The 27,137-nt window shown below is 48.1% G+C and overlaps 1 protein-coding gene across 2 annotated transcripts; it reads right to left on the bottom strand.

Annotated features, from left to right (window-relative positions):
• LOC128895344 (myeloid zinc finger 1) lies at positions 1-25,830 on the bottom strand. 2 transcript variants are annotated; one of them, XM_054157865.1, is made up of 3 exons: positions 24,640-25,830; positions 3,103-4,146; positions 1-2,075 (listed from the first exon to the last, which is right to left on the bottom strand). In XM_054157865.1, exons 1-3 carry the CDS (start codon positions 24,740-24,742, stop codon positions 1,072-1,074), a joined length of 2,151 nt encoding a protein of 716 aa, XP_054013840.1. In that variant the 5' UTR covers positions 24,743-25,830; the 3' UTR covers positions 1-1,071. The 2 variants fall into 2 exon arrangements, with proteins under 2 accessions (XP_054013840.1, XP_054013839.1); XM_054157864.1 differs by having other exon boundaries at positions 3,019-4,146; positions 24,640-25,829.
• Positions 25,831-27,137: the final 1,307 nt, after the last annotated feature.

The raw sequence follows: 27,137 nt of genomic DNA, 5'->3' as shown, positions 1-27,137 counted from the left end.
TTTTTGTTTTGTTTGTTTGTTTGTTTGTTTGCATTAGTCTGGTCGAAATCGAACATCTTCGACCCGTGTTCGCAGATGGAACACGTTCCGAATGAGCGTGTGAACGGTGCGACGAACGACACCTCGGACGGCCTGCCTGCCCGGAACCACCGAACTCTCTCGAGCTATTCGCTTATCCACGAAAAAAACCCGCGAGTAGGTACGTCGTTAATTCGTTAATATAAAACATACGTATGGGAGAATAGACGAGATTCTTCGTTGGTTGATATACTTTTCTCGGTACCTCGGGCGGACGAGCCCGACGATAGCTTTCGCCGTGGTCCGCCCTCGACCTTCCTCGGTCCCTCGCGGTCGCGAGTCGCGTCGACGCGGAATCAATTGGAAATCGATTCATCTGCACTCACCTTTGTCAGCGGGCTATTTATCTTCCGTATTTACTTGAAACTGTACTCAACGATGAAATTCTACCGTAAGAAAATCGTCCGAGATTTTGTTGAAATTGAAAGATTCGCCGAAAGACGGCGCTTACATTCCGTCCCAAAGATGACGATCGAGGGGCTGATCGATTTAGCTCCGAGTCTAGTCGCGAATAATTTCGCTGGTTCGACCGTTCGTCGTCGGGTTAAGGATGGAAGTCGACGCGACTGGAGAGGCGCGGACCGCGAGGGCGAAACCGCGAGTCGTCGAGCGGTGATTTCGCGTTCGCGACATTGCTCTTCCACGATTTATTATTGCACACCGTCGAGTCCGGTTCGACGAATAGAAAAGCCACGAGGCACGCCCCGGGGGCATTGCGGCGATCGTCGAGCTCCTTGGTAGCTGGCGACGCGCGTTCCGAGGCTCCGCGAAGCGATGGAACGAGGAAAGTAAGCGAACCGCGAAACGAAAAGAAAGACCCTAGTAAATGTACGATAAATGTCACGGGTAGTGTTGTTGGATCGGCTGCTGGCTACATCGGTGCGACGCGATGCTCGACGCTGCGGTGGCGTCGGTCTGCAATGCGTGACCGAAGCATCGCTGAAACCTCAGCGGTATTCCTGCTTGCTAGTAGGCGGCAGGATGGACGGTTAGTCACTGTGGCGGCAGACCGGTCGGTGGTTTGAACTCGCCAGCAACGGATACGCCGTTCGCCTGGCCCGGGAACTGCGACGTCGACACGGGCGGCTGATGATTGAACGCGGGCGCGTAACATTGCGGGAAATAGAGCTCCGGCTTTACCACCGTGGGCGTGAGTCCCCGTGGGACGGGCACCGGTCCCAAACCTGCCGGTGTGCCGGGCGGTTTTGTGTCGCTGCTCGAGTTCCGGCGCACCTTGGCCGCGTGCGGATTCATATGGTTGTCGATGTGTTTCTTCACCTCTGGCTCGGTGGCGAAACGCCGCCTGCAGTTCGGCATCGGACAGCAGAACGGTCGATCGCCCTGGTGGGTGCGCGTGTGTTGGTCCAAAATCGCCTTCTGACGGAAATCTTTGCCGCACTGTTGACACTTGTACGGCTTCTCACCGGTGTGGATGCGCAGATGTTGGTTCAGGATTGTGCGCTGACGAAAGTTACGTCCGCAGTAAACGCAACCGTACGGTTTTTCGTTCGTGTGAATGCGAAGATGCTGGGTCAGATGGGACTGCTGCCTGAACCTTTTACCGCACTCCGGGCAAGGGTACGGCCGCGATTCGATGTGTATGCAACCGTGCTGCAGCAAGGTGGATTTTTGCTTGAACTCCTTCTGACAAATCGGACAGCGCACGTAAAGCGGCATCCCCGCCGAGCGACCGTGTTGTATCACGTCCGGCAAACAGCCCTTGGTACCGCCCTGTTGCTTGATGTATTGGAGAGCACCGAAGCTGCCCGTGCCACCGGCACCGAACACCGCGTGATTCCCGCCCTTCGGATCTTTGAAGTAGGCGGGATATTGGATGGAATTCGCGTCCGGCGCCGGACTGAACGCTCCCGACTGTGTGTCCGTGTCGCCGAACGTCGACGCCACTTCCTCCTTGCCCTCCTCCGGGGGGAACGGAACGTCCTGCGGCCAGAGCGTCGGCGTCATTCCGTTCTTGAAGATCAGATGCGGGCTCACGTCTGCAACAAACACGGAAACCAAGTTCATCATCGGCTGGCCGGATGTGCGCTCGTTGGAGGAATATTTTGTTAGTCGCTCGAGCAAACGCGGACCAGGAAAGAAACTAACTACGTGCCGAAAAGTGGGAGAATCGCGCGATACTGTTTGAAACCTCGCGGACGAGTACACCCTCGAGAACCCAGAACCTACCGATCTTTACTCGACAACGATTTATTATAAACGCGGTCACCGGTGAGTTGCTAATTGGACACGAAGTTCCGCCTCCTTCACCTTCGCGAAAGGACGCGTTTGCGAAAAGTTAGGTGGCGTTAAAATAGATGCGGAACAGACGATACGTTAACGTGTCGTGATGAGTTAGAACGATGCAGCTAAGAAATGGACTTGCAGAGACCGGAAGAACTAGATTAGGATCGAAAGCTGAGGAGGAATGGATACGGGACGCGGGAGGTAGGCTCCTCTATCTCACAGCTCACCAGCACGCTCGCGTCCAGCTCAACCGTTCTCACTCTTTGGTTGGCCTTGGCGGCAACGAGGCCGATGCTTCGATCAACGTTGAACGAATCCGCCGGGAACCGACGAGGGGAAAAAGCGGAAAAACAAGATGGATTATAAAGAACCAGAAAAAAAAAAAATATATATATATATATATGAAACGAATGGATGATTGTTAGTACGAAGTCTGTCTCGACGAACGAAATAATGGTGATCGAGAAAGGCGTGACGGCAAAGGTGACGATATGGCGAAAGTATGAAATAGATGTATGCATATATATGCATATATATGCATATGTATGCATATATATAATGATGCCAAGTGAAGAAACGATGACGATGGTGGCGGCGGTGACGGTGGTGATAGTAACGGTAAGAAACCGGTGAATGGGTCAGTGTGGTTGTGGTGGACGCCCTCTGGGAGTCTGGGAGGCAGAGAGAAATGCTCGCCTTGGTGTGTGCGGACGTGCTGATTCAGGATCGCCTTCTGACGGAAGTGTTTTCCGCACTCCGGACATTGGTATGGCTTCTCACCCGAGTGGATGCGCAGATGCTGGTTGAGGATCGCACGCTGCCGGAACGTACGCTCGCAGTACACGCAAGCGTACGGCTTCTCGTTCGCGTGTATGCGCAGGTGCTGCGTTAGGTGCGATTGTTGCCTGAACCGCTTCCCGCACTCTGGGCACCCGTATGGCCGACTGTCCGTATGGATCCGTTCGTGTTGGAGCAGTGTCGACTTTTGCTTAAAATCTTTCCCGCAGGTCAGACACTTGAACAATCGTAGATCGCTGTTCGCGCCCTTGCCCGACTTGCCGCTCTGCTGGACGATGTCGGGCAACCCTGTCCCCATGTTCGGTGCCCCGGGGCTGGCGTATTGATGAGCGTCCAAACTGGGCCCGCCGTCACCTTGCCCGAGGGACGTCAACATAACCCCCGGTTGCTTTAGATAGTGTAACGCGGAGAAACCACCGGGTGTGAGCATGTGAGGTGGCACGGACGGCGACGGATGCGGCCTGGCCTCTTTGAAGTAGTGTTGCGGATACTGCTGTAGCTCTCCGGCGCCGGGAAAACAATCGCTTCGGTCTACCTCGTGCGGCGTTAATTGTTGTTGAGGCGAGTGATCCTGCTGCTGCGTCTGTTGCTGTTGCTGCTGCTGTTGAACCTGTTGTTGTTGCTGCTGTTGGACTTGTTGTTGCGTCTGCTGCTGCTGCTGCTGTTGTTGTTGCTGTTGTTGCTGTTGCTGTTGCTGTTGCTGCTGCTGCTGCTGCTGCTGCTGAGAGGTGGCTTGATTCGATTGTATATCGTCGTCGGGTGGGGTTAAGGCTTGAGGCTCGGGCGGTGCCGAGGGGTACGGTGAGGGCACGGGAGAGGCCAACGAAGGCGGGGGACCGCTTTCTCCCTCGACAGGGGGACCACAGGCCTGCTGTGGACTGCCGGACGAGGTGGAGCCTTGCTGTTGCTGTTGTTGCTGTTGCTGTGGGTACAGTCCCCCGTCCTGGAGAGATCCCGGCCCCGGGCCCCATTGCCCCTGGGGTCTCTCCATGTTGTCCTTGTATAATACGTAGGGCGCGCCAGTATCTGGAATCAGACAAGTCGAACGAACCTTTATCGATGCGTGCCCGTGAAAAGTAACAAGCGTCCGCCTGCTTTGTTTGGTAACGGGAGGTCGGTCGGGATTGGTCGATTCGCGCGGACGTAATCGTCGTTAACCCTGGGAGGACTTTTTCGTCGGATCTTGGTCGATCTAGTTTACTCCCGAGATTTCCATTCCTCTTCGCAAATTCGTAAATCGTCACCCACAGAAATCGAACTCGACAAAAGTCCTTCTAGGATTAAATTTTCAAGTTTTTTTCCTCGGTTATATATCAAGAACGGGGACTGTATTCCCGGAGGTAGATTTAATTGGGATTGCTCGGGGGCATACACCGATCGTACGCGTGATTTTATTAATTTTCCGGTCGCTAATAACCCGGTACATCGGATTGGAAACGGAAACCTGACTATATTATCGACACGCGCGAACATTACAAATAACGATTGTATGGCGTACGATTTAATACGCTCGTAAAACTCGAGCCTGCCACGATCGATTTATAATACGGGAAACGACGCCGATAACGAAGGTTCTCCATCACGGCGATCATCGTCGTCGTCGTCGTCGTCGTCGTCGTCGCCGCTGCAAGGAACGAGACAAGCCCTTGAATCGCTTCGATCGGCGACAGCTAATCGCGTTCCCTCTCCGACGAGAGACATTCGAGCAAGTAAAACATTGTATCGGATCGGTTCGCCGCGTGTACACTTTCTACCACGTTGAATCGACCACGTTCCTGGTCACGCATGGTCAGATACGTCCGGTTCGAGCTTCGCAAGTTCAACGGCTGTTATGCAGGTCGGATGCACGCGGGATACACGTCCGCGCGAATGATTTATGAAGTGTTCCCCGTGTATCTGCGATGTCGAATCTCCCTGCCCTTCTGTTCGCGCGAAAAGTTTGCCTCGCCGTCTCCCTCGCTTCCCCTCCGAGCGTAGCGTTTCTCGCGATCGTGGGTGGCGATCTTTTCAAAAACGGTAGAACAGGAGAACGAGAACCGAGTCGAGCAGCTCTTACAGACCCTCTGGATATCGAGAACGATTCCTTTCGGTCCTGGATCTGGTAATCGTTGGTAAAGCTTGCCTGGCACGCCTGCCCTAGGCTAGAACGATTACCCCGGTAGTTTATCGGTACGCGATTAATTCCAACGCAGAATCTGCTCGACAAGTTTTACCGCTGACTTCGACTAAGAGATCCAGGCGGCTATCAACCATTCGCGATAATACATCTAAGCGATTCGAGAACTATAGGTTGCCCCTCTCAACTTTTCCAAGAGACGGGGAGAAAAACCAGGTGATTAAACGGCATCACGGAAGACCGAAATCGAACCGACTGCAAGCCAGCGAGCGTAGAATGGAGCTTCGTTATTGAATCACTGGCGACACGCGTTCGTCGTAATCACGGCTAATCGCGTACAGTCGCGTTACGAGGAAAACAACGGTCCGCGTGAGCGCATCTCATGATTATGGAATTCGTATTATGCAACGCTACACACAAAATATTCCGTTTTATCGGATTAATTACCTCGCTCTTTATTCCATTCTTTCGTTTATCCCGGCGGCCGGTTAACGTTACTCGCGTTCGCGTAACTCGATTTTCCTCTTTCAGGCATGGTTTTGTTTTTGTGTCGGGGGGGATGACGCATCGACGGATTATCTTCGTTCCTCTGTTTATTAATATCACGCACGCTTTCTTGCGCCCGATGCGCCGCCATTTGCGTCTAACTTTTTCGCTATACCCTCCCCGTTCCGTTCAAGGAAAGATAGGTATCTCCGTGGCGAGCAGCTTTTCATGCTCGTTCGCGAACGACACGTTTCGGCAGCCACGGTGACCAGTGTTATCGAACTCAGGGGTCGGTAAAAGTTCTCAGGGAAGTCGCGCGATCGCGTTTGGGTGACTCGGAGAAAGGATGACTCCGAAGAAAAATATTTACTTATCACAAGATGACCAGGACCGATGGCAATCGAAGAAAATTCGCGCGAGGCGCGACCCGACGACAAAAATCGACGTCGATCGCGTTAGAATTCACTTGGCGTTTACGAAACAAATTCGAGTTGAAGATATCTTCCGACGCGGACGAATGTTCGTCGCGCGTTTAAGCATTTCGTCGATTCACGAGCGAGACGGAACACGCGACGATCATTAATGCCGGCTCGTCTGCAGTTTCGCGGGCTACGCGATTAATCTGAATCGCACGAGCACCTTCCTCTTGAAACGTTGCTTTTTCCCCGTGGCCAAATGGAAGGAATGACTTCGCTGTTTACCACGCTCGATTGTTATATGTGTCTTTTGATACGCCTGTCTGGCAACTGATGCACGCTCGCGATCGCGGACCGTGCTATCCGATTTATGTACCACGGAAATCTCCCAACTTTAAACCTGACTAATACCTTTTAGTCTTAACGGACCGTATATTTGTTATAGGAAGACCTCTAGGAAGGAGTTACTTAATTTCGACTGAATTATGACAAACATTACAACAATGTTCTACTTTTCTCGTTAGAGGGATGCCTTTAAAAAAGTTTCGAAACCGCTGTAAAATCCATTTTACACCGCGACATACGCGACATTCGACACCAATTCATCCCTCCCTTCCACCGCCCCCCACAGATTCTTTTCACTTCCTTATCGCGCGACGTCAGATTGATCGGTCGCATCTACATAATATTATCGCTTATTTATTCCGTCAGCCGTTGCTGAAACGGCTGTCGTATCATTAATTACGTTAATGAGTCCGGCGCGATCGTAGACGTATGTCTGTACATGTGTCCCCCGTATAATCAATAAACAAGTCGTACGATTTGCGTTAAGGAGACGCGAGCCGGAAACGAACTCGCGGGTGGAATGATTCTTCCTCTCTCTTTCTATTTTTCTTTTTCGCCTTGACGACATTCGAACGACTTCTCGAATTAAATCGATACGGACCCGACACTTTCGGGAATCGAGACGCGGCGCAACCACTCGCGGTTATTTTTTAACTCGGCGAAGCCCTCTGAAATAAAGAGACCGAGAAAACGACCAGGAAAAAGTAACGTTCGACTCTTCGAATCAACCTCGTGTCGGAGTATATCGATAAATTTCTTTGCAACGTATTAATTTCGCGAATGTGTTCTCGATCTCGTTGACGACAGCCGAGAATCTCGTCGGGCAACGTTGATCAGGCGTCATTGGTGCGTGCAGGGGTCGTCTAACGGAAACGGGTTCCATTTTTCCCAATTTATCGATAAGCGATCGGGTTCGCGCCGACTAGTAGCCACTCGATAGTCTTAGTATTTAAATGACATTGGCAGCGAGCGCGCAGCCGTGCAATTTTAAACGAAGGCTTGCCGGCCGCGGCGAAGGTTGATGTACAGATTTCGCGGTGAAGGTCGGTTTACAATATCCGGTATCCGAGGTTCAGTATTCCGAGAGTATCTATCCGTGCTTTCTCTTTGGCGTACGCCTTCTCCGCGATACATCAAGCCGCGCAAAAATAATTGCCCCCGTCCGACGGATAAAACAAATTTATCCGGGATTTTCACTTGGTTTTCTTGATATTGTCGTCGGTGAAACGAATCCGCGAATCGAGCTAACGATCGCGTGCACGCACGATTCGTCCAATTGGGGTGGCCGACATCGAAACAAAATGCTCGTCGATGGGTAAAACTCGCAATTATGCGGATCTATCGGTGCAATTCCTTGTTCCACTATTGCAAGGTGAAAACAATCGAACGATCGAACGATTTGAATTATACGTTTGAATAATGTTCCTACGTTTTCGCTATATTTGCCGCAGATCCATGCGTGTTAAAAATAATATAAAACTAAAAGTTGTTGTCGACGGCTACGTCTCGTGTCCGTTTCGCGAAGAATTCGCGGATCGACGGTGTAAAAATAAGAATACGTCTCGTAAATTTAATTGCGAAACGACGGGAGAACAACGATATTTTCCACGTAGGTGGACACCTCGCGGTCGAAAAACAGGATTCGCGTTGGATGGCCGATAACGCTTCCTTCGACGTTGTTTTCTTACGTATTTGCCCAAGAGGTTTTAATTCTAAATCTCAATCGTCAAGCATGTAGCACTCCTACCTGACAACCGAGAAATTAACATTTCTTAAATGACGGTTTTTTTAATAATTTATAAAATGAAACCTCCTAACGGAGCCTAACCCCCTGTATAAATAATCATATATGTATATTCCAATTGTGGGGGTGTAGTATGCATGTACGCAACTACAGTACGGGTTTAGGGATCCCGAGGTACTCGAGCTATAGGAAGGCCGTTAGGTTTCAACAGATACGAGAGTTAGGAGATACTGCAAACAGTATTGAAACCAATGTAAGAGCTATGTAAGACAGAGTAACGTCAAGTGTAAAACTGAAGTTTAAATCAGTTACACACTTTAATAAACCAAGCCAAATCAGATTTTCAAAAAATCTTCAACTATTGCTTGCGATCGCGTCGTACGTCACGCAACAGTACCTGTTGTACGTAATCGCGTGTTTTTGTATCAAGGGACAATCAAAAAGAGACGTATAGGTTCGCCGGGGAATCCCCACGCACGCCTCGCCCCAGACCCCTTTCTCTGGCTGACGTTTTAGCGTGCAACCGGTTTTGCCGGCAAAGGAATTTCTACGAAATTAAACGTCCGCGATAAAAATATGGCCCAGCTTCGACTGTCTCGCCGACAAATTAGATGGCTACCGTCTAGATCGCCGTATAAATAAATATTCGACGGAAAGCGAGTCGCAAACGTCGCATGATTTGCGAATTCGGTGAAAACGCGACGAAATGGAAAGGAACTCGGACTGGCGTCGCGGAGACGTTCCAGATGATGCTCGTCTCGGATCTCTGCGACCATTGGCGTATTTTTCCTTTACGGGGTATAAAACGAACCTAATCGATAAGTCGAATCGGTTCTTGACGCGTTATGTAGTCTACGCGAGCGAGTCGGATAAAACATTTTCAACCTACACGGTTGGAGCTGAACAAATTTTTCTTTCATTATCGCTTCATTTATTAGCCTATTTAGGAACAATTTAGGAACAATTTATAACTAAGAAAAGGATTTCCTTTTCACACAAAAGCTTTATCTATTTCCCCAAATTGAGCCTGGTAATGCGGAGTCTAGAATTAAAAATCTTCCAAACAGATGCTGGAAATGGAACGACCTACACGTCGGAATCGTCGACGAATAAAGTAGAGGTGTATCGATACCTCATCTGGAGCCAGAGACCCGAGAGCATTATCACGGCGAGTGAAAGTCCGCTACGTCGTTATTCACGGCGAAATGCGTTCCACTTTTTTTTTTAGCCGCGGTTCAAGGCGGCGCGAAGGGAACCAGCTCGTTTCTTAGAAGAGGGAACGCGAAGCGATCGACTCGTAAAAACGGCTCCATGTGCTCCAATCTGGACGTACGTGTGCGCGCGCGCGAGCTCACGTAGACAAAACAACGCCACCAGGCGATTTTATTGTCGTGAAAAGCCTGGTAACGACATTAGGCCGCGTTATTGGACGACCGTGTCGATGGTTCCATCGTAAAGAACCGCTGTTTTCTTCGAGTTCTTCTCCACCGATCGACCAACGACGCTTACGCTTACGTTAAGTCCCAACGACTCGCTTTTATTAACCCTCGCTTTCTCGTTGATCTTTACATACTACTTGTTCTTTGACGAGCCAGCTACGTACGATCGACTTAAAATGTCTCGAAACTCCGGTACGAGTTCCGGATAACAATCCATAGGCACTCGTTGGTTTGCATTGTTCTTCAGCAACGCTAGGGTGAACGTTCATTTTTATCTTCTTGATGAGTCGATTCAAGGTTCATTCAAGATTTACTCCTGAACGTAGTAAATTTTGTATAAATGCAGAACAGTAGAGCCTGTTATCAGAAAATTCTCTTATCCAGCCACTTTTGTTTTCCCCGCTACATGTGACTAACGCAGTCGGACCTTTGCAAGTCCAACCTTTACTCCCCTGTGGAAATTCTCGATAATTGAAAAGATAAGCGAAAGTTAACACGAAGCGGCGCGTACAGTCACTTGACATCTACAACTCGATTTTATACAAATTGACCTTTACAATTCGTCGATTTCTAACGTCCTAGACATCAATCGGTCGTAATTCGTTCCTGTTTCCTTGGTATCGCGTTCATTCGTGCTACGTATCGATTCTTTCCTTTGTAAATTATAGTTCCGCACTTAAAATATAAGCCAAAGCCAAGCCTTTGTAAATTTCGAAACTGACATGTATTTGATTGGACGGATTATGGAATAGAGGGTTCGTTAAATATCCAGGTGTTGACAGCGGTTTGTTTGCGCGGTAGGAGTCAACAGCGCCGATGCATGAGCTCGATTTTATTTCTCTACGGCCATTATTTCGATCATTTTATCGCGAAATCGTCGCACGTGGACTTGTGCTCCGGGGCCAGCGCAAACCGGATGATTTTTTAACGAGATTTTCGCCGGGAACGCGGTAAATTCGTCGCGGCATTAATATTTTCTTGCGTATCATTGATTTCGTAAAGTTTTTTCTGCGTCCAGACTGGCGAACGGGGGAGTTCGAATGCATTACGACCAGACACGATCAAAATTTTATTTGCTTAATGTAATTTTTTATAATGGAAGCTTAAAAGGATCCATCTTTCTTTTCTGTGTTCAAATATAGATTTATTTGTCAATATTGCTCGAATTTCCAAAGTTTATGTCGAGTACTTGTCGACACGAAACGAGTCGATTTCCAATCGAACGATCGTTCGAACCGTGTTATTTTTCGCGGGAACGCAAAGGTCGCGCCGCAGTTAGCCGCAATCTTTTGGCGAATAGACGTTCATACGAGTTAACGAGATGAATTGGACAGTCAAACGAGGCGAGCCTTGAAACCGGCACACGGCGAATCGCATAAAACTTGCGGCAAAAGTTGCGCCTTGGCCGCGACCGTCGAAACGAAATTATGTTTCGCATCGAGCGAGCAAATCCTCGTGGAAAGTTTTACCGGTCGTTTATCGTTCGAATGGAATTTCGTTATTTAAAAAATGACTGGTTCTCGAAAAGGAGAATGGGACGCGAACAAATTTCATCGCGAGCTCGCTCGGCTTTGTTTTCCCACCTTGTATCGTTCGACGGTTTCAATTACCAAGCAAATCCTTGGAAGAATTACGTTCGCCCGCAGTTTTCCGTGAGTTTCCAGAACTCGTAGAATTTCCTATGGAAAACATTGGCTGAACGATAAGACCGGAGCTATCGTACCGCTTCGAAGAAGTTTACGTTCACGCACGATGCCCCTTCGCTGATTTATCGCCGGTCTACCGAGTCAGTGAGCGACAATAAACTTTTTTCCTCTATCTGGCTTCTTCTCTTGCCGTAATCGCGCATCCGCGAGGGCCGTTTTCTCGCCGCAGAGTGCACTAAGCGCGTTCAACCAAACGCTCCGGTCCCAACCGAGTCTCGAAAATTTCGTCTCCGAGCGAATTTTATATTCACGACCACGAGGGAACCTCGAGCGTCGCGCTCTTAAATGGATGCTCGTCGTTCGCTTGAAATCGCGCTTAAACCGATTCATCGCGCGACAACTGCTCCGTATTTCTTCAATTCGTTTCTTCCATCTTTCGTCAACCTTTGCCTCTTGTTCTACATCTTTTTAAGCTTGCGACACGATAAATAAATATTACTCCGCAATGTTGCATCAACGAAAAAGAATGAATCTATATATATTCGATAATGCAAGAAAAATTCCCGTTATAATTTCGAATGGTTTCCATATCAGCGCGCGTCGGGAGTGTACGAAATCCTCGCTTTACTCATCACCTTCATCCATCGTTTCGTAGAACAACCGGCTTATGAATTATTCGTAAATATAATTACATCGATTTCGACGGTGCACACCTGCGCCCGATCGAACATGCCCGTTGCCCTTTTCGCAGCGTGCAACTATGTTACGCCTGTCAAGTTCATTGAATGCTAAACGTCGCGCGATAATTGCCATCGAGCAAACAAAGCAACCATCGGGAAAGGAATTTCGCGCGCGGATTAGAAAGCGTCCAACCTGACGACGAACGAAAAATGTAACCTTGCTGTCAACGAGGGAAAACTGGCACACTTGTTTCCCCAGGAAAAATGAAACAAATAGGAATCTAGCATCCAGATGCAAAGGAGAGCAGGTGAAACTCTGCCAAGTTCTACAGGTCCGTTGATAAAATATTCATTAATTAGAATATCCAGAGCAGGTTTTATTCGTATTACACTGGACGACAAATCTACGAGTTTTGGCTCGTTTCCGGGTCTTCCTCGACGGTATTCAATTTTTCTGGATTATAGATGACATTTTTCGTTTGTTTATATTTTTGTTGCTTAAGTATTTAAAATATTTGTAGCAAAGTATATTAAAAGGTTCAGTTATAACACTGGTTGTCCTGTTACACTAGTTGAACAAATTGTCCGAGTTGCTAATTTTCTCATTTATCGTTTACCATTATATTCGTAGAATATCTTTCTCGACGAATTCTATAGGTTTAGAGTAGACGCAAATAATGTCCATTCAAGGTATCATATAAATCAGTTTCGAATCTTCAACCTCGGCGATAAAATTTCATCGTTGTCTCGTTGGGAAAGAAAGCGTGGAAAAACAGCTCGACGCGAGGGAACAGATTCTCGAGAAGCCCGAAAGAAGTAAACGTCGGAGAAATGGGAGGATTTTCGAATTCGATTTCCCGCCAGGACACGCGAGTCTAGAACCGCTTCTCGAGTCTCGTCGCAACGTAAGAAACGTCCCGTTTGACACAGAGCCCGCCTCGACGATATCGTTGAACTCGAACGAGAGAAAGGGAGAAAACGAAAGCTTCCCAAAGCTTTACAAAGAGCTTCGAGCGAGAGGAGGCGACGGAGACAGAGAAAAAAAAAAGAAGAAGACGGCCACGATCATCTCCGAATTCGATTTTATACTCTGCGGAGAAGTTCGCGGTGCTCGAGTGTGTACGTTGCAGTGTAAGTGGATTGCACGCGCGGTAAACGCGGATTAAATCGGTCATTTGTAACGAATGTATCCACATCGCGTACCCTCTAGCGTTGGTTAACTTTTATTGACCGCACCTGGTGGTATTTGGAGTAGTACGATCAAGGAATCTTGCGATCAACGGAATATGTATATGTTTTATACGTTCACCGTATTACCGTAAGTCATACACCGATTAAATCCGCAGTCTATCGACAACAGTTTCCATTCATCGTAACGTAGTCCACTCGCGATACGACACGTGTAAACAGGTTAAAATAATTCTACGAGCGCGAGCCCAAAGGAAAAACGAAAGCACAGTTTTTCTACCAAAGTGCGAGACAACGATGCAGAGTTCAATATTTCTTTCGGTACAAGTCTCGAGCCGGCATAGCAGGCGTAGCGTGGTTTCTCGACGACATCATTGATTTTTTGGAAATGACTGCGCGATTACGTAGCAGAAGGCGTCTTTACGATTTGTTTTGGCGGCGTGGAACGCGTAAAGAGAAACGAGGAGGAAGAAAGCGGCAATCGAACGCCGGTGGAAAGGGAAGCAGGCGAGGGGAAGAGTCGTGGGACACGGTAGGGGAACGGCGGCGAACGAAAGGTAGATAGAGAGAGAAAGAAGGAAATGGCTCGTGGTTACGCATGCGCGCTTTTTTCGTCGGACAGCATTTTTAAAGATTTTTCCTCCCGTAGCAGCTTGCAGATTTAAGTCGCCGGGTCGATCCCGTCGATTCTCGAATGCCCCGAACCCGCCTGCACTTCGTTACAACTCGCGCGCCCGCCCCATTCCCGGCGACCAACGCGAGAATATATTTTTTTTTTCCATGCCCGCGGCCCTTTAATTCGCTCCTTGAAATTCGTCCCGCGCAAGCCGGGCGCAGGCTGGATAACGTATTTGCGAAATGTGTCAGGATTCCGACGGTCTGCTATCGATTCGAAAGGCTCTTTCACCGACGAACGGAAAGCTGTTTGCACTCTTCAACGGGGAATACAGGGTGTTCCCGCCCGGCGCAAGAGGCCGAACTTTGCGAATATATCCCACTCGTTGTAACGATAAACAAACACCGCGGGAACCTGGGGGCACGCGAAATACCCTCCTTCCACGAAATTAACGGGGTATTTTGTATTTTCATTTAGAGAAGAGATTACCCTGTTCGCTGCGGATAACCCTGTACAAATATTCGGTTAAATTTTACTATGCGATATACGCCGAATCGTTACGTTTATCGCAATTACTTTGGGACATGTACTCGTAAAAGAAAAGATAAGGAGACCTCTCCGTGCAAAGTGAAACGCAATAACGATCAAATTATCAGCTTGTAAACAGCTCCGACAACAGTTTCGAATCTGCTGTACTCTGTTTCAACTGTATTTTTTACTACCAAGTAATTAATTTCTTCTTCTGCCAGGGCTAGGTAATATCTACTATCGTCGATATCGATGAAACTCTAAAAAGCAACGAAAAACATTCGTGCCGTGCTTGTTTCTCCTATAATTAGCTGGATAGCTTTAATTCCGATCGAAGGGATCTAAATACCGAGAAATAGGGGCCTGCGTCGCATCAGATTATTTTTACTACGAACTAATTAATTTTTCGAAACGGAAAATACCACGAATATTACCTGCTATCCTTGATAACGACGGAACTGTTTCCCCCATAATTAGTCGCATAGCAACAATTCTGATCGACGAGATCTAAATGTCGAGAAGTGGGGGACTGCGTCGGATCGGACTACTTTTTCGATAATTGGCGCGTCGACTCGCGTGTCTTAACGAAGACCCAATTAAGTCCAAGACGCATAAGAGCACGCCCCGGTAGCTACGGGGGATGATAGAGTTTACGAGGGACTCGAGTTCGTTCAGCCGCTCGCAAAATCGCGAGCAACTAGAATGTCTTTGCTTGAAAGTCCGCTGGCGCTTAATTGACCGAGTGAAAGCGACTTTGTGGCCACTCAAAGTGAAGGCGCTGTCTCGATATGCGTGCAATAAAAGAAAACATCGGATGTTGCGTCCAGGAGAAAACCCGATCTCGCCGATATTAGACGCCCCATTTCCTCAGTTATGGGCAAATTGTTCGTCGCGTGGAGATTGGAGAATGTTTCTCATTTTTCTTTGCTCCAAGACTCTTTACTTATTTACCCGAAGGTTAAATTTAACGTTGCTAATTGTTACAAGAACGACTTGGCCGACGGGGGAGGAGATCGTTTTCTTTTGCGATACACTGCAATGCAGAAAGATTAATTATACGAGATGAAAGGATATATTACGTATGTCTTCTCATAGAAAGACAAATTTTATGGCCACTAAAATTCACACAGATGTATCGCAATAGAGTTCAGGTCGAGGACTTGGAAGATTGCTATTTCAACTCACGAAAATCCACTATTCGTAAAAATATGAAATCGCATAAACATTCGCAGCCTAGCTATCGGAACAGCTCTGCAACAAGATTAGCAAATTTTTGTTTTCAATACCCTTTCGAAGCTACCCTCGTCGCGGTTCTCCCGTAAGTGGTAGCGAATCCACGCGTCGGACGATGCAAGCTCCCGTGGTTGCCGATTCAGAAGCGCATTCCCGATGCAATAACTCATTCCTATTGCGAACGTAGAGCGCAAGCATTACCAGGGTAGAGGTTAATTGAATGGACAAACCTGATGCTTTCACTCGGTCGGGCGGACGCGTCAATGAACTTTTTTCTGATTTCCTCCTTCTTCTGTTTATCTTTTTCTTTGTTTCGCGAGACCGATCGCTGCTCTCGAGCAGGGAAAGGAGCTTGCGTCGAAGCGACGAATTCCATCATAGAGGACGCGTTACTCCACTGGCTACGTGCGTCACCCTTTGTCTCTTCGTTTCGGTCGCGTGTTAACTGTTTGCAGCGCGGTGGCTAGCTCGTCCGAGCACTGGAAAATATCCGTTCGAGTGGTTGGTATCGGTGATCGTTACCTTTCGAGAAACTGCCTATCACTGTCTTTGCACGAGTTGTCTCGATGTTTCCTTTGTTTCGACGAACTTGTATCCTGCTGGTCCACTTTTATATCATTCCGTCGATCTTCGGAATCTCACGAGGAAATTACCTAAATTCATTTTTCTCCAAGTCTTCTAATTAATTCTAGTAAATCGACTTCACTTATGAAAGTGCTATTTCGGTAATGGAAACCTGATGAGGAATTTTCGTTAACCTAGCGTTAAACAAAGTCTCGGCAAATGTCTAGTAAACTAGTGGTGATTATCGTGCTTTGTGTTAATGAATGTCGTCCCTCTTTCGAAGAAGAAAAAAGAAAATGATAAAATGACCGCGCTTTTTCAGCCAAAGACACCCTTGACTCGTCGAGATGTAGCACCATGAATTTGCATAGAGCGAATTTCGTCACCGAAGTCGCGATCGCGGGATCGCTGCGATAAACTGACCTTAATCTTCTCATAAAGTTTTCATGAGCGTTAAAGCGACGGCAACCGCGGCTCCTGTACGTGTTGCTCCAAGTTGCGAAAACACGTCTTCCTATCGTTGCATCGCAGAGGAACGCGAAACGGGACCGCGACGTCTCTCGACAAGGTTGCGGAAATAAGGGTTGTTGTAACCTAATAAATTTCAAGTTCGATTTCTTGCAATAAATAAGGTTCCAACTCTACGCAGCATGTCTTCGTCTCTACTACACCCTCACTCGAGCAACCCTCTCTACTCGTCGACACTCGTGCAGAGAATTCTCGCGTAACCTAAAGTATCAAAGTCTACGCCGGTCTCTAAGCAAGAGTATCCGTATCAAAGGTCAACAACGCTTTGTATTTTCCCGTGGACTCGACGCTATCTAGAAAATTTATACGGCGACGTTAATTGCAAATATTTTATTTCGCGACTCCGAACATCGGCTGCTCAACGTGCGATCTCGTTTAACACCGCGCGGACTTTTCTCGAGCTTTCGCGAAAGCTCCGAACAATAGACGCATTCTGGCGCCGTTTTATCGCTAAACTTAGCCGGCTACGTGCGATCGTTCCGACATTAAAAGGGACTTATGAATGATTCCTTGTAAATCATCGTTTCGTCTCGGGTGTTGCGAGTCTCAATCCGCGATAGCTCACGCGTGTGCGCGTGTACGTCTCTGAACTGGACGAGGTCAGATTTCTGTTTGTACAGAATTCGATCGGAGTAAGTCGGTTGTTGTTACATGTAAACGCTCCTTTATCTTTCGTCGTTGTAGTTCGATAGAAATAGAGAGAGGACGTCGGTCAGGTAGATAGTATTTCATAGTAAAGATTTTACAATTTACGAAAATTGCCAAATGTTTCAAGGATTATCAACGTGATCCACGTTTAACCCATCCACTACTTTAGAATATTCTGACCGCAAAGATTCGATACGGACGTAGTAATCTAATTTAAAGATTAAATTGGCAGTTTTAGAGAAAAAATATTATTATATGAAATCTTCTTTCATCCTTTCTGATAATTCCTAACTCAACTTGTAGCGCAAGCTACGAGATATCTCGACTGCCGGGAATGAATGGCTTACTCGACTACAGACCTCGTACTTTCCCGCTTTTATTGGAAGTAAAGGGAGTTTAAAGAACGCGTCATCGAATGCAGATGGACGGAATTTCTAAGTCAAACGCTTCGGGACTTCTCGCAGGATTAACCCGTCTCGCGAATTCCTCCAAAAAATGGAGCAAACGGAGACGGTAAAAAGTTATCGATGAACTACCTTTTCTACTTCTACCAACAACGCGAAAGTTCCGATATACCCGGTTCGACGACCCCGCGAGTGCACGACTTGAGCAAAATTCGGTCTCAACGAGGTAACGATGCCACTCTCTTTTTTTCTCTCGTTGCGACACCCTCGTTAATTAGGCTATCCTAAGGCGTTCAACGCAGCGAGATTCGAGGGTTCCGGTAGTACCTTAACCTTTCAGTTTTCATAGGCACCCACGGATTCCGTGTCCTACTTGGCCCTCTAATAAGCAATTCGGTATGTACTCAAAAACTTAAAAACACCTATGGTTTCACGCATTTCCTTCCTCGGAGAGGTAGACGTTAACAGAATCATCCATAATTTTAGACTCCACATTTATTTATTATGTAAAATAAACATTCAATACGAGTGTCACCGTTGATGTCTCGTATATGTATTTTTGAACTTGTGTACATTCTTATCCATTCATCTATACTTTCATCAGCCATAAGCGCATAAACATCCATTCATCTATCGATACAATGAAGCGATATCCTGCTCGCGAAATAACTGATAATTTCCCACGAATCCGATATTACCCCTCGCTTATTCGTCTTGCAGGTGTTACGATCGAGTCGCCTCTCGACTGCTCCTTTCAACGAGAGAAAAAAAAAAAAAAAGTAACGAAGATATCTCGCGCCTTCCCAGCCGGCGAACAGTCGGGGCGTTATCGGCTAAACGGCCATTTCTATTTCTTCTCACGACGCGAAAGTTCAATATGCCCAGTCGCGTGCAGCCGCGGGTATTGTTATCCGCGTACGATTAAATCAGCCGCGTTCCCGGAGAATCTTAAACGGTGCTGCGAACGGACTCGCCGTGGCTGCGCAAGGACGCGACGAAATAACCGATCCTCCGTCGATTCCAAATGGGAATGAGCCGCGTCGCGTCCGGTGTACCAACGAGGGGACCACATGCGCTATTCAGAGTCGATCTCAATGAAACTCCGTAAATAGGTAGGGAATCGAATAACATTACGCCCGTGCTCGATGGTTTGCGAACCCAGTCGATGGTTACGAGGATGTTTAAGAGGGCGAGCCATCGTGGATGCGCGAAAATTTGTTTTCCAACTCTTTTCACTACACGACGCTACAGCTATAATTTTCCAAGGAGACTTCTCTCCTTAAATTCGGGGCAGTTTCGCAGGAAGCATCGATCGTAGAATCATCGACACCTCGTTGAACGTTGCTCGTACAGCAGAAATGTATAATAGTGCCACTACTTCTGCCTTACTTGTTGCTTAGAGACCACCTACCTCTCCGTTAGCCTCGATCCTCGCGGCATTTGAATAATAATCGAGGTTTCACCGCGTATCTGACCAAAGAACCCAACTCGGGATGTTTCTAGTGACGTCCCGAGGAATTCGCGGTCCGCAGCCCTCGGCGACGTTGGATTGTCGCGGATTAGTTCGAGGACGTCGGTTTGTTCTCCATCGACTACGTTTTGAGGGGTCGGACAGAGCGAGGGGGAAAAACCGTATTGGCAGGACGCACACTCAGGAGTTAAAATCACTCGCGGGGGCTCGCGGAAAACATTCATTTGCAAGAGCAAACATTCCCCGCTATTTATCGAGTGTCAGAGGGAATACCTGCGGCCCATTTTCGTATCGAGCGCCGAAGGGACCCGGCGTAGCGGCGGCGCAGAAGCCAAAGAGACGAAAAAACACGAATCGAGCGCAACAAAAACATAACTTTCCGCGATGGCGGCGCGAAGGGTGCTCGAGGAACGAGTGGTCCTTCTCTAGTATTCCATCGGTGTTATAGAGCTCGTCAGATCGAATGTTTGTTTTCAGAAAAATAGACAGAAACGAGACGGGGCGCCGCTGTTAACGGTGCTAGCCCCGTGTAGTACGCATTCAGCGAAGCCCGAAACCGTCGCGCGAGTTTTATTTTATTCTTTTTTTCGGCTTTGTCCCATCTTTTATTATTCCGACCCCGTAGACGCTTTGTTTTTTAATACTTGTGCCCGTCCACCGACGCTCTACGATGAGCCAGACCCTCGGTTCGCCATCGATCGCGTCTTTGGACTACTTCGAACCGAAGATGAGCAAGCCTTATTCACGGTGGCTGACGCTACTGCAATTATTTATTTTCGATGCTGTCCCGACCCGAGTTATGGCAGAAAAATAATCGAAACTTAAACGAAAGTATGTTTTACGTTCCAAACGGTGTAACATGTATATTATCGTTGATATTTCATTTTCATTTGCTACGACTGCATAAACATTCGCGGTCTACGTCTGACACCAGGAACCCCCGGTGCGTTTAAGAGAACTTTGATGGTCTGGCTGTAATTGATGCCCGTTACCAAACGGATAGGGTATAAAATGAAGTCACGGCATTTTATCAAAAAAGTTCCAATTGACTCCAGTCATCCCCGCGACAGTCTTGTCCGCTGAACTCCGTCCTCTCGCCTCGCTACACCACGTAATGAAACGTTTCCCGAACTCGCGTTCCGTTTTCATTGTTGAATATGACGAACAAAGTCGTTAAAAGGGGGAAATAAAAAAAAAAAAAAAAAAAAAAATACAAGAGCAGCAGTCGTCGCGGCGCGCATCGACTTTCAATCCGGGCGAGGTTAAGCGAGATCGTGGAAGCGGATAGAGTCTTGGCACCGTACGAACGAAGATAAATCAACGATTTATTCCGTTCGGCTTGCAGTAGCCTAGCGAGCCGTTCTCGCCGGGATCCACGACGCCCGTGAACAACAGAATCCCGCGAGAAACTCTGAATCGGTCTCCTCATCGAGCGATCGCAGATTTTCCGCGCGCAAACACAGGCCTGTTCTCCCGCGTCGATTCGTAACGTTCCCGTTGATACGGAGCAACGCTCGCGCTCTTATCGTCAGAAGTCACACGATAAACCCGTCGTCGTTTATTCTCCAAATATAAGCTCGCGTCGCCGCGAGTTATTCAATGAAAAAAGCTGCCAGCGTTTTGTCGTTGAACTTACCGCGGGATTAGTTTGTAGCGGATCGAATTTTCTCGATTTCGATACGCGGCTACCGAACGCACCTGCGCCAAATTTCATGTTTTCCTTGCAAACTATCGCGAAACAGCAGGAAAGTAGACGAGAAACGCGAGAAGGGAAATTATATTGGTGTTACTGTTCGAATCGACGCTAATACTTTGTCGTCTATTACTGAGACGGTATTAAAATATTATTAAATTTAATTATACGTGTAACCACTACCGCTCACAACGGCAATTTAAATGTTTTGAAAAGAACGTAATCACCCTGTCTTTTTACAATCTTTCCCCATCTGCGATACGAACTTATGAGATGACCTAATAAACTCAGGCAAAAATGAAGAAGCAGAGCAAGTATCCAAAGGGACAGGGTCTCCTAAACGTATTTCTGATGTCATAACATATCGTGTAAAGTCTCGTTTAGGAGCTGCAAAAGTGTTGCCAACTATCGCGCGTCCATTCGTCGAGAAAACGAGGAACGATCGTCGTACGATATCGATCGAAAAGTTTAGCGTGATAAGTACCTCTGAAATAAGCAAAGTTCCACAGACCGATCATGTGTAGCTCTGGTGGGTCCAAGTTGGAAAGCCGGTTCAGCGGGGCTAAACGAAAACCAATCGTTTTATTCGGCGCGATTGACTTTATACTGTCCAATAACGATCCCGGGATCACCAGCCGATATCCTCGTCATGTCAACCAGCGAAAATGATCCTGTTTCGATGACGATGCCGAAGAGAAATATCGCGATAAACCTACAGCAGAGATAACGTTCGCTCTTGCCGCTCGATAGGCCACCCTCCTCCCTCTCTCATTCTTTTTTTTTTTTTTTTTTTTGTTTCAAACTAGATTACAATTCGACGCTTCATAGAACGGAAACAAGAGAATCAATGTGCGCCCGCGCCGTTTTATTCCCGTCTCTGCGGATAGATCTCTGCATCAGGTGCGCATCGTTCCTCGAGGCTCGACGGACGTTGATGTCCCGTCGTCGGTAGCAAAGTTGTTGCTCCCGGTTGGCAAACTATCACGCGCGAAAACAACGTTTCAACGCCGGTGGTTTCGCACTCTTGAAACCACCGGTCGCGCCGCAGAACAAAGCGAGCATTAAGACGTAAACTATCCTGACTCTCTAAAAATAGGCCGAATTTTGGGAAGTTTTAAATTGGAAACCATGTTGCGCGGAAAGTTTGAATTTCAACGTGTACCCTCTCGAGTACATCGTATAAAGTCTTCGTTAAAATTATCATTGAAGAAAATTCAATTTCCCACCGTTAAAATTGTTTCGACATCGCTAGTTGCTCGTATTTAAAAAATGTACGAAGGGTTAAGACGGAACACGCGAGCCTCGAGGATATGCGAACGCGACCGGATGTTTAAGCGACAATCGTTGGTAATCAACACTCGAGCAGACTCTTCTGATCGCGATTCGTTTGTTCGACAGTCTTGGATAACACTATTTGCCTGCAAAAAAGTATCGTGTACGCAACTGGTCACTGATCTCGTTGTTCACGTCTACGGTAGCTAATACGGAGCGGATTCTCACGCGATCCAACGTTCTCGATCGGCAGCTCGTATGAAAGATGAGCAAAATTTTCATCTACGTACAAATTTCGAACGAGAAAGGAGCCAACGAAGTTTAAATTCTGTTTAGTATTATACTCGTACGATTTCTATAATTATCAAATACACTTGTAATCTGTTAGAAAAACAACAAGGAAAATTTATTAGCTATAATTCTGCTCATCCCCAGCTGGTATTCTCGATCGCCGATCATCGTTGGCACAGTCGATCTCACGCGAGGGCCCGTTCTCTCGGTCACGAGCGGCACGATCGTCGCAAGTTCTCCTCCATCAGCGAATGTTCACCTTGACCAGACCTGTGTGGTCGCGAATCGACGCCGGCGGACACGAGCGTGCACGCACGCGGCTGGCTGCGACGCGTTAACTCGATCGGAACGATCGGTATCCGAAAGAATCGCGAGTGAAATCGTCGCACAAACACCAGAGCGTAGATGAAGAGTGCTGCACCTCGCGACGATATTCAATTTTTCCTTATTCTTTTTTGTTCATACGATCATAATAGCTACAACGAGATACAATTGATCCGGTAGTTAGATTAGAAATGTAACAACTACACGCAATAACTCGACGTACCTAATAGAAATCAATTCTTGTATCTCCGGAGTTGGAGTACAAAAAGAGTTCGATTAGAATGTTTGGTTTTGTAGCAACGAATTGCTAAACCTTGTCGTGAAGGAAATAGTAGCTCGTTTACATTATTATCAATGTGCAAAGTAGCGATACTATTGGTTCGTGCCTCTATATATCGTCGAAACGTATTAAAACGTGAGGTACAAACGTGGAAAGGTACAGCACACTTCGCTACTCACGAAAAACTTATTTCTCCCGGAGAGAGCGTTTCGTCACTCTGCACTGGCGAGACGATAATTTCAGAGACGATTAGATGACCCAACGCCGACGATAGTAACGAGACCGTATTTTGCGGATCAGCATACCGTCCTGCTCGCACTCTCGTTCGTCCATTGGTTCTCTCTTTCCTTCCGTTTCTATCTACCTCCCACTCCTCTCTTCTCTCGTTCGCTGTCTATCTCTCCCTTCTCTCACTTTTTCCTCTCGCGCGTTTTGCAAATCGCTCGAGCAGACGATCGCAACGGACGACGGATACCGAGATTCTCCACGGGTTCCCCTTGTCGTTCCTTTCTTTATCTTTCACGATTCATGGACCCCCGAACACTCCCGTCCCACTCTCCTAACTAAGCATTCTGTTGTTGTGTCTCTTCGCATTGACCGCCTTCTGTTCTACCATACGGTCCTCTCGAAGAACTTGAACCGCGCGATCAAGTTCTCAGCTGTCCACGGATGAGAAATGAGGAATCGAAATATAGAAAGTTATTGTTATCTCGAGAGAGCACCCCAAGAGAGTTTGTTCACGCTATTACTTTTAAACATACTCCGTTCTACGAATAAACCAGTGGCTTTGATCTACCATCGTTTTATCCATTCGTACGTTACCGAGTATTTGCAGTTTTGGTCGCGTTATAACTCGAATTTGAATTTTGATCAAACCGCGTAACGGGAAGACGGTTATCTATCATTCGTTATGCAAAATTGGAATCAAGATAAGGATATCGGACACCCTCAACGGAGACAACTTTTTTGACAACGCGACGCATCGACGATCATCCGTCCAAGCTCTTGACCTTGTCCAGCGCAACTTTGGTAGCGATCGGACGAGAAGAATCGGACGCGTTCAGCGCGACACACAGCCACGAGCTTGAGCACTGTTTTCACGACGGCTGACGCTCGGCGTGGTTCGCGGTAGCGTGCGTGGAGCGCACACGAGTTTAGAACCGGGCACGTGTCTAGCCAGCGGCGTGTTTTAATCGGTGTCGGAAGAGCACTTCTGCTAGTGGGTGCCGGCTCAACTGTCTGCCCGTTTCACGTATGTACTCTGCACGTTCTATGTGTATGCACGCGTGTGTACATTGCGAAGGAGGTGGTGCATCAGGAGGGAGAGAGATACGGGACGAGGACGTGTGTGCGTGTAAGAGAGACCCACAGCCTGGAAGGAGGGAGGGCGGGAAAATTCGAAACCGCGCGTACACACAGCGCGCGCTTGCGACGACGTCGTCGTTTTGGCAAAACGTGGACGACGCACAGGTGGCCAAGCGGCTGCGTGCGCGATTTCGATTTGAATCGATGACGAATCGGAAGGAACAACGAACAAGTAAACGACGATCAACGGATCAAACGTCAACAGCGCGCAGTCCCATGAATGACTCACGGCGGGTACTCACCGGAGTTGTAATATTCCTTAAAGTAGCGTGTCGCCGCACGCTGGACGATCGAGTAATACAAGTTCACGTACGACGTCGACTGGTTCTGTGCGGAGAGCGCCATTTACACTGTTTTTGGTCGCGCGTGGATCACCGTGTATTTATTATTTTATACTATAGATGATACGTATATTACGTATCTTCGTATCGTATCTTTATATATATATGCTTGTATATGTACGCGGGTGGTTATGTATACAACGCATGTAGAATTCGACGCGACGCACGTTCGCGTTATCACGGGCGGCGGGCAAAGATGACGCGGATGAACGACAAACGCGCGAAACGTGTCCCGATCGTTGGCTTGTTTTTTTTTCCTTTTTTCTTTCGCGTGTGCGTGCGATTTTTTTTTAAATTCTTCTCTTTAAACGTCGCGATCCCTCCTGTGATCGTTCTGGTTCCGCGCGGCCGTGAAAAACTTTTGGAAAACTTCTCCTCTCCGCCGTACCGCCGGTGTCCTCCCTTCTCGATATTTACGTTCAATCCGTTTATGGCCTTCGAGCAGCGAGACGGTCTCGCGTGCCGGCAAGAGGCCCGCGACTTTAATCCTCGGCACACTCGCTTTCGGGTTACCCGCGCCGGTAGACACAAACTCGGTAGACTCGGCCTGAGCCCCCCCGAGTAACTCGCCAAGACCGAGACACTGGCGAGCTGCAGCGTTGCCACACTTCCGTCGCCGCGGTGCGCGGCCGCGGAGTGGGGATTTCTGGACTGGTTCGGGTTGGGTTTGGGATGGTAGACACCGTCGTCGGGAGAGGACGAGCGGAGAAGGTGCCGGCGTCGGGCGAGTGGTGATGGTGGCAGGGGCGGATTCACGCGACTCCGGGGGCTCCTACGTCGCGCTATTGCACACGTTCGTTCTCTCGTACCGTGATCGAGGCGGGAGACCCTCCTAGCACTTCATTTTACGTCGACACTCTCCTTTGAATTAATTTATCATCGATTAAAAAGCCCCACGAGTGTGTAAAATATCATTAACATGTCGACTCTTGATCTACAATTACTGCACTTAAACTTTAACACTAAAACTACTTCAAGACCAGTCCTCCATCGAATCGGTCGGTCGGATTAGATTCAGATATACGACGAATCGTTGGGAATAATAATAACGTGTTTGACTACGAATCGATTTTCACAAAAATTGATCATTTTATGACTGATTTCGTTGACAGTGATTTACCAAAAGATCCTTGAAATTTGGCATCTTCCCTCATTTCGGTATCTACCATACGGATTTAGCTTAAAGATTTCAAAGGATGTAGAGACATGGTTGGTAATGGGTAAAACGATTTTTGGAGTAAATTTTGTAGAAGTGAGCATCTCTATCGTGTGGCCCCGACCACTCTGCGGGACGCTGGTACCAGTTAAATTGAGGTAGCGTGACAGACAAAATTTTGAACGGATGTGTTCGCATGCAGACGATTGCCGGTCAACGAGTTCTTGATCTCGTCGTTAATTGGATGGTACCGGATTTATACTTTGTTCGCGAGTCAATTACAGGATCCTGGTCCCGACGGTCCGGCGGGTTTCGCTCGAGGAGAGCTAGAGGGTGATCGTCCCTTGCAATTTTCGAAAATTGCTACTTTTCGCGCGTCGATCTCGCAGGAAGGATGCTATCAACGCTCTCTTCGGAACATTCGAAAAAAAGTCGTCTAAAGGAAAACGCGATAGACGAATGTTCTTTTTGTTTGTCTCGAGTGCGAGTCAATTTTTCATCGCGATCGTTGAAAAAATCGGCGCGCGGATCCGCGGGCGGCGAAACTTCCGCCCCTGGCGGACAGGACCAAGGGTGGTGGCGGCGGTGACCGCGTCGGAGGAGAACGAGACACGGAGGAGAGGATACACCGCGTGCGGGAGACAGAGTGGGAGAATAAGCGCGGAGGTTGAAGAAGGGAGAGGACCGAGAGGAGTCGGAGCGAGGAAGTTATGTCCGTTGGATGGATGTGGAAGGGATTCGATACCGTGTCGAGAAGGGGACATCGAGTCCCACGGTGGGGGTAGTTTCGGCGGAGAGGTACGAACGTGGTGGGGGATCTTCTAGTCGCCTTTCCTCCCCCTGACACCTCTCGCCCCTCCCCCGTCTCAGTACTCCCCGGCCGATGTACCCCTCGATGCGCGCTGCGCCGTGATGCATCGCGCTGCCGGCCGCCTCTGCGAGTCACAAGGTATGCTCGTGCCACGAATACGAACTACCTCTCCCAAATCAATATCAGTCGTCGAAAAAAAAGCGACTCGGCACCTATAATTGCCGAACTTCCGCGATAACCGTCTCTTCTCTCCCGCCGGCTGTCCCCGCCGCCTCCTCCGTCCCCGTCCCTGCCGCCGCCGCCGCCTCCGCCGCGGGACGACGACACGCCGCCTTCCCCGACGCTGCGTTAGGTTAGGTTCACGCGCTAGGTTGATTAGAGCCTCCCTCCGTACACCCGTGTCACGCACGTTTCCCGCCACCCAATGTCCGC

The sequence above is a fragment of the Hylaeus anthracinus genome, unplaced genomic scaffold (assembly GCF_026225885.1).
Source record: "Hylaeus anthracinus isolate JK02 unplaced genomic scaffold, UHH_iyHylAnth1.0_haploid 5, whole genome shotgun sequence".
NCBI lineage: Eukaryota > Metazoa > Arthropoda > Insecta > Hymenoptera > Colletidae > Hylaeus > Hylaeus anthracinus.
This window is presented reverse-complemented; position numbering and strand designations above follow the sequence as displayed.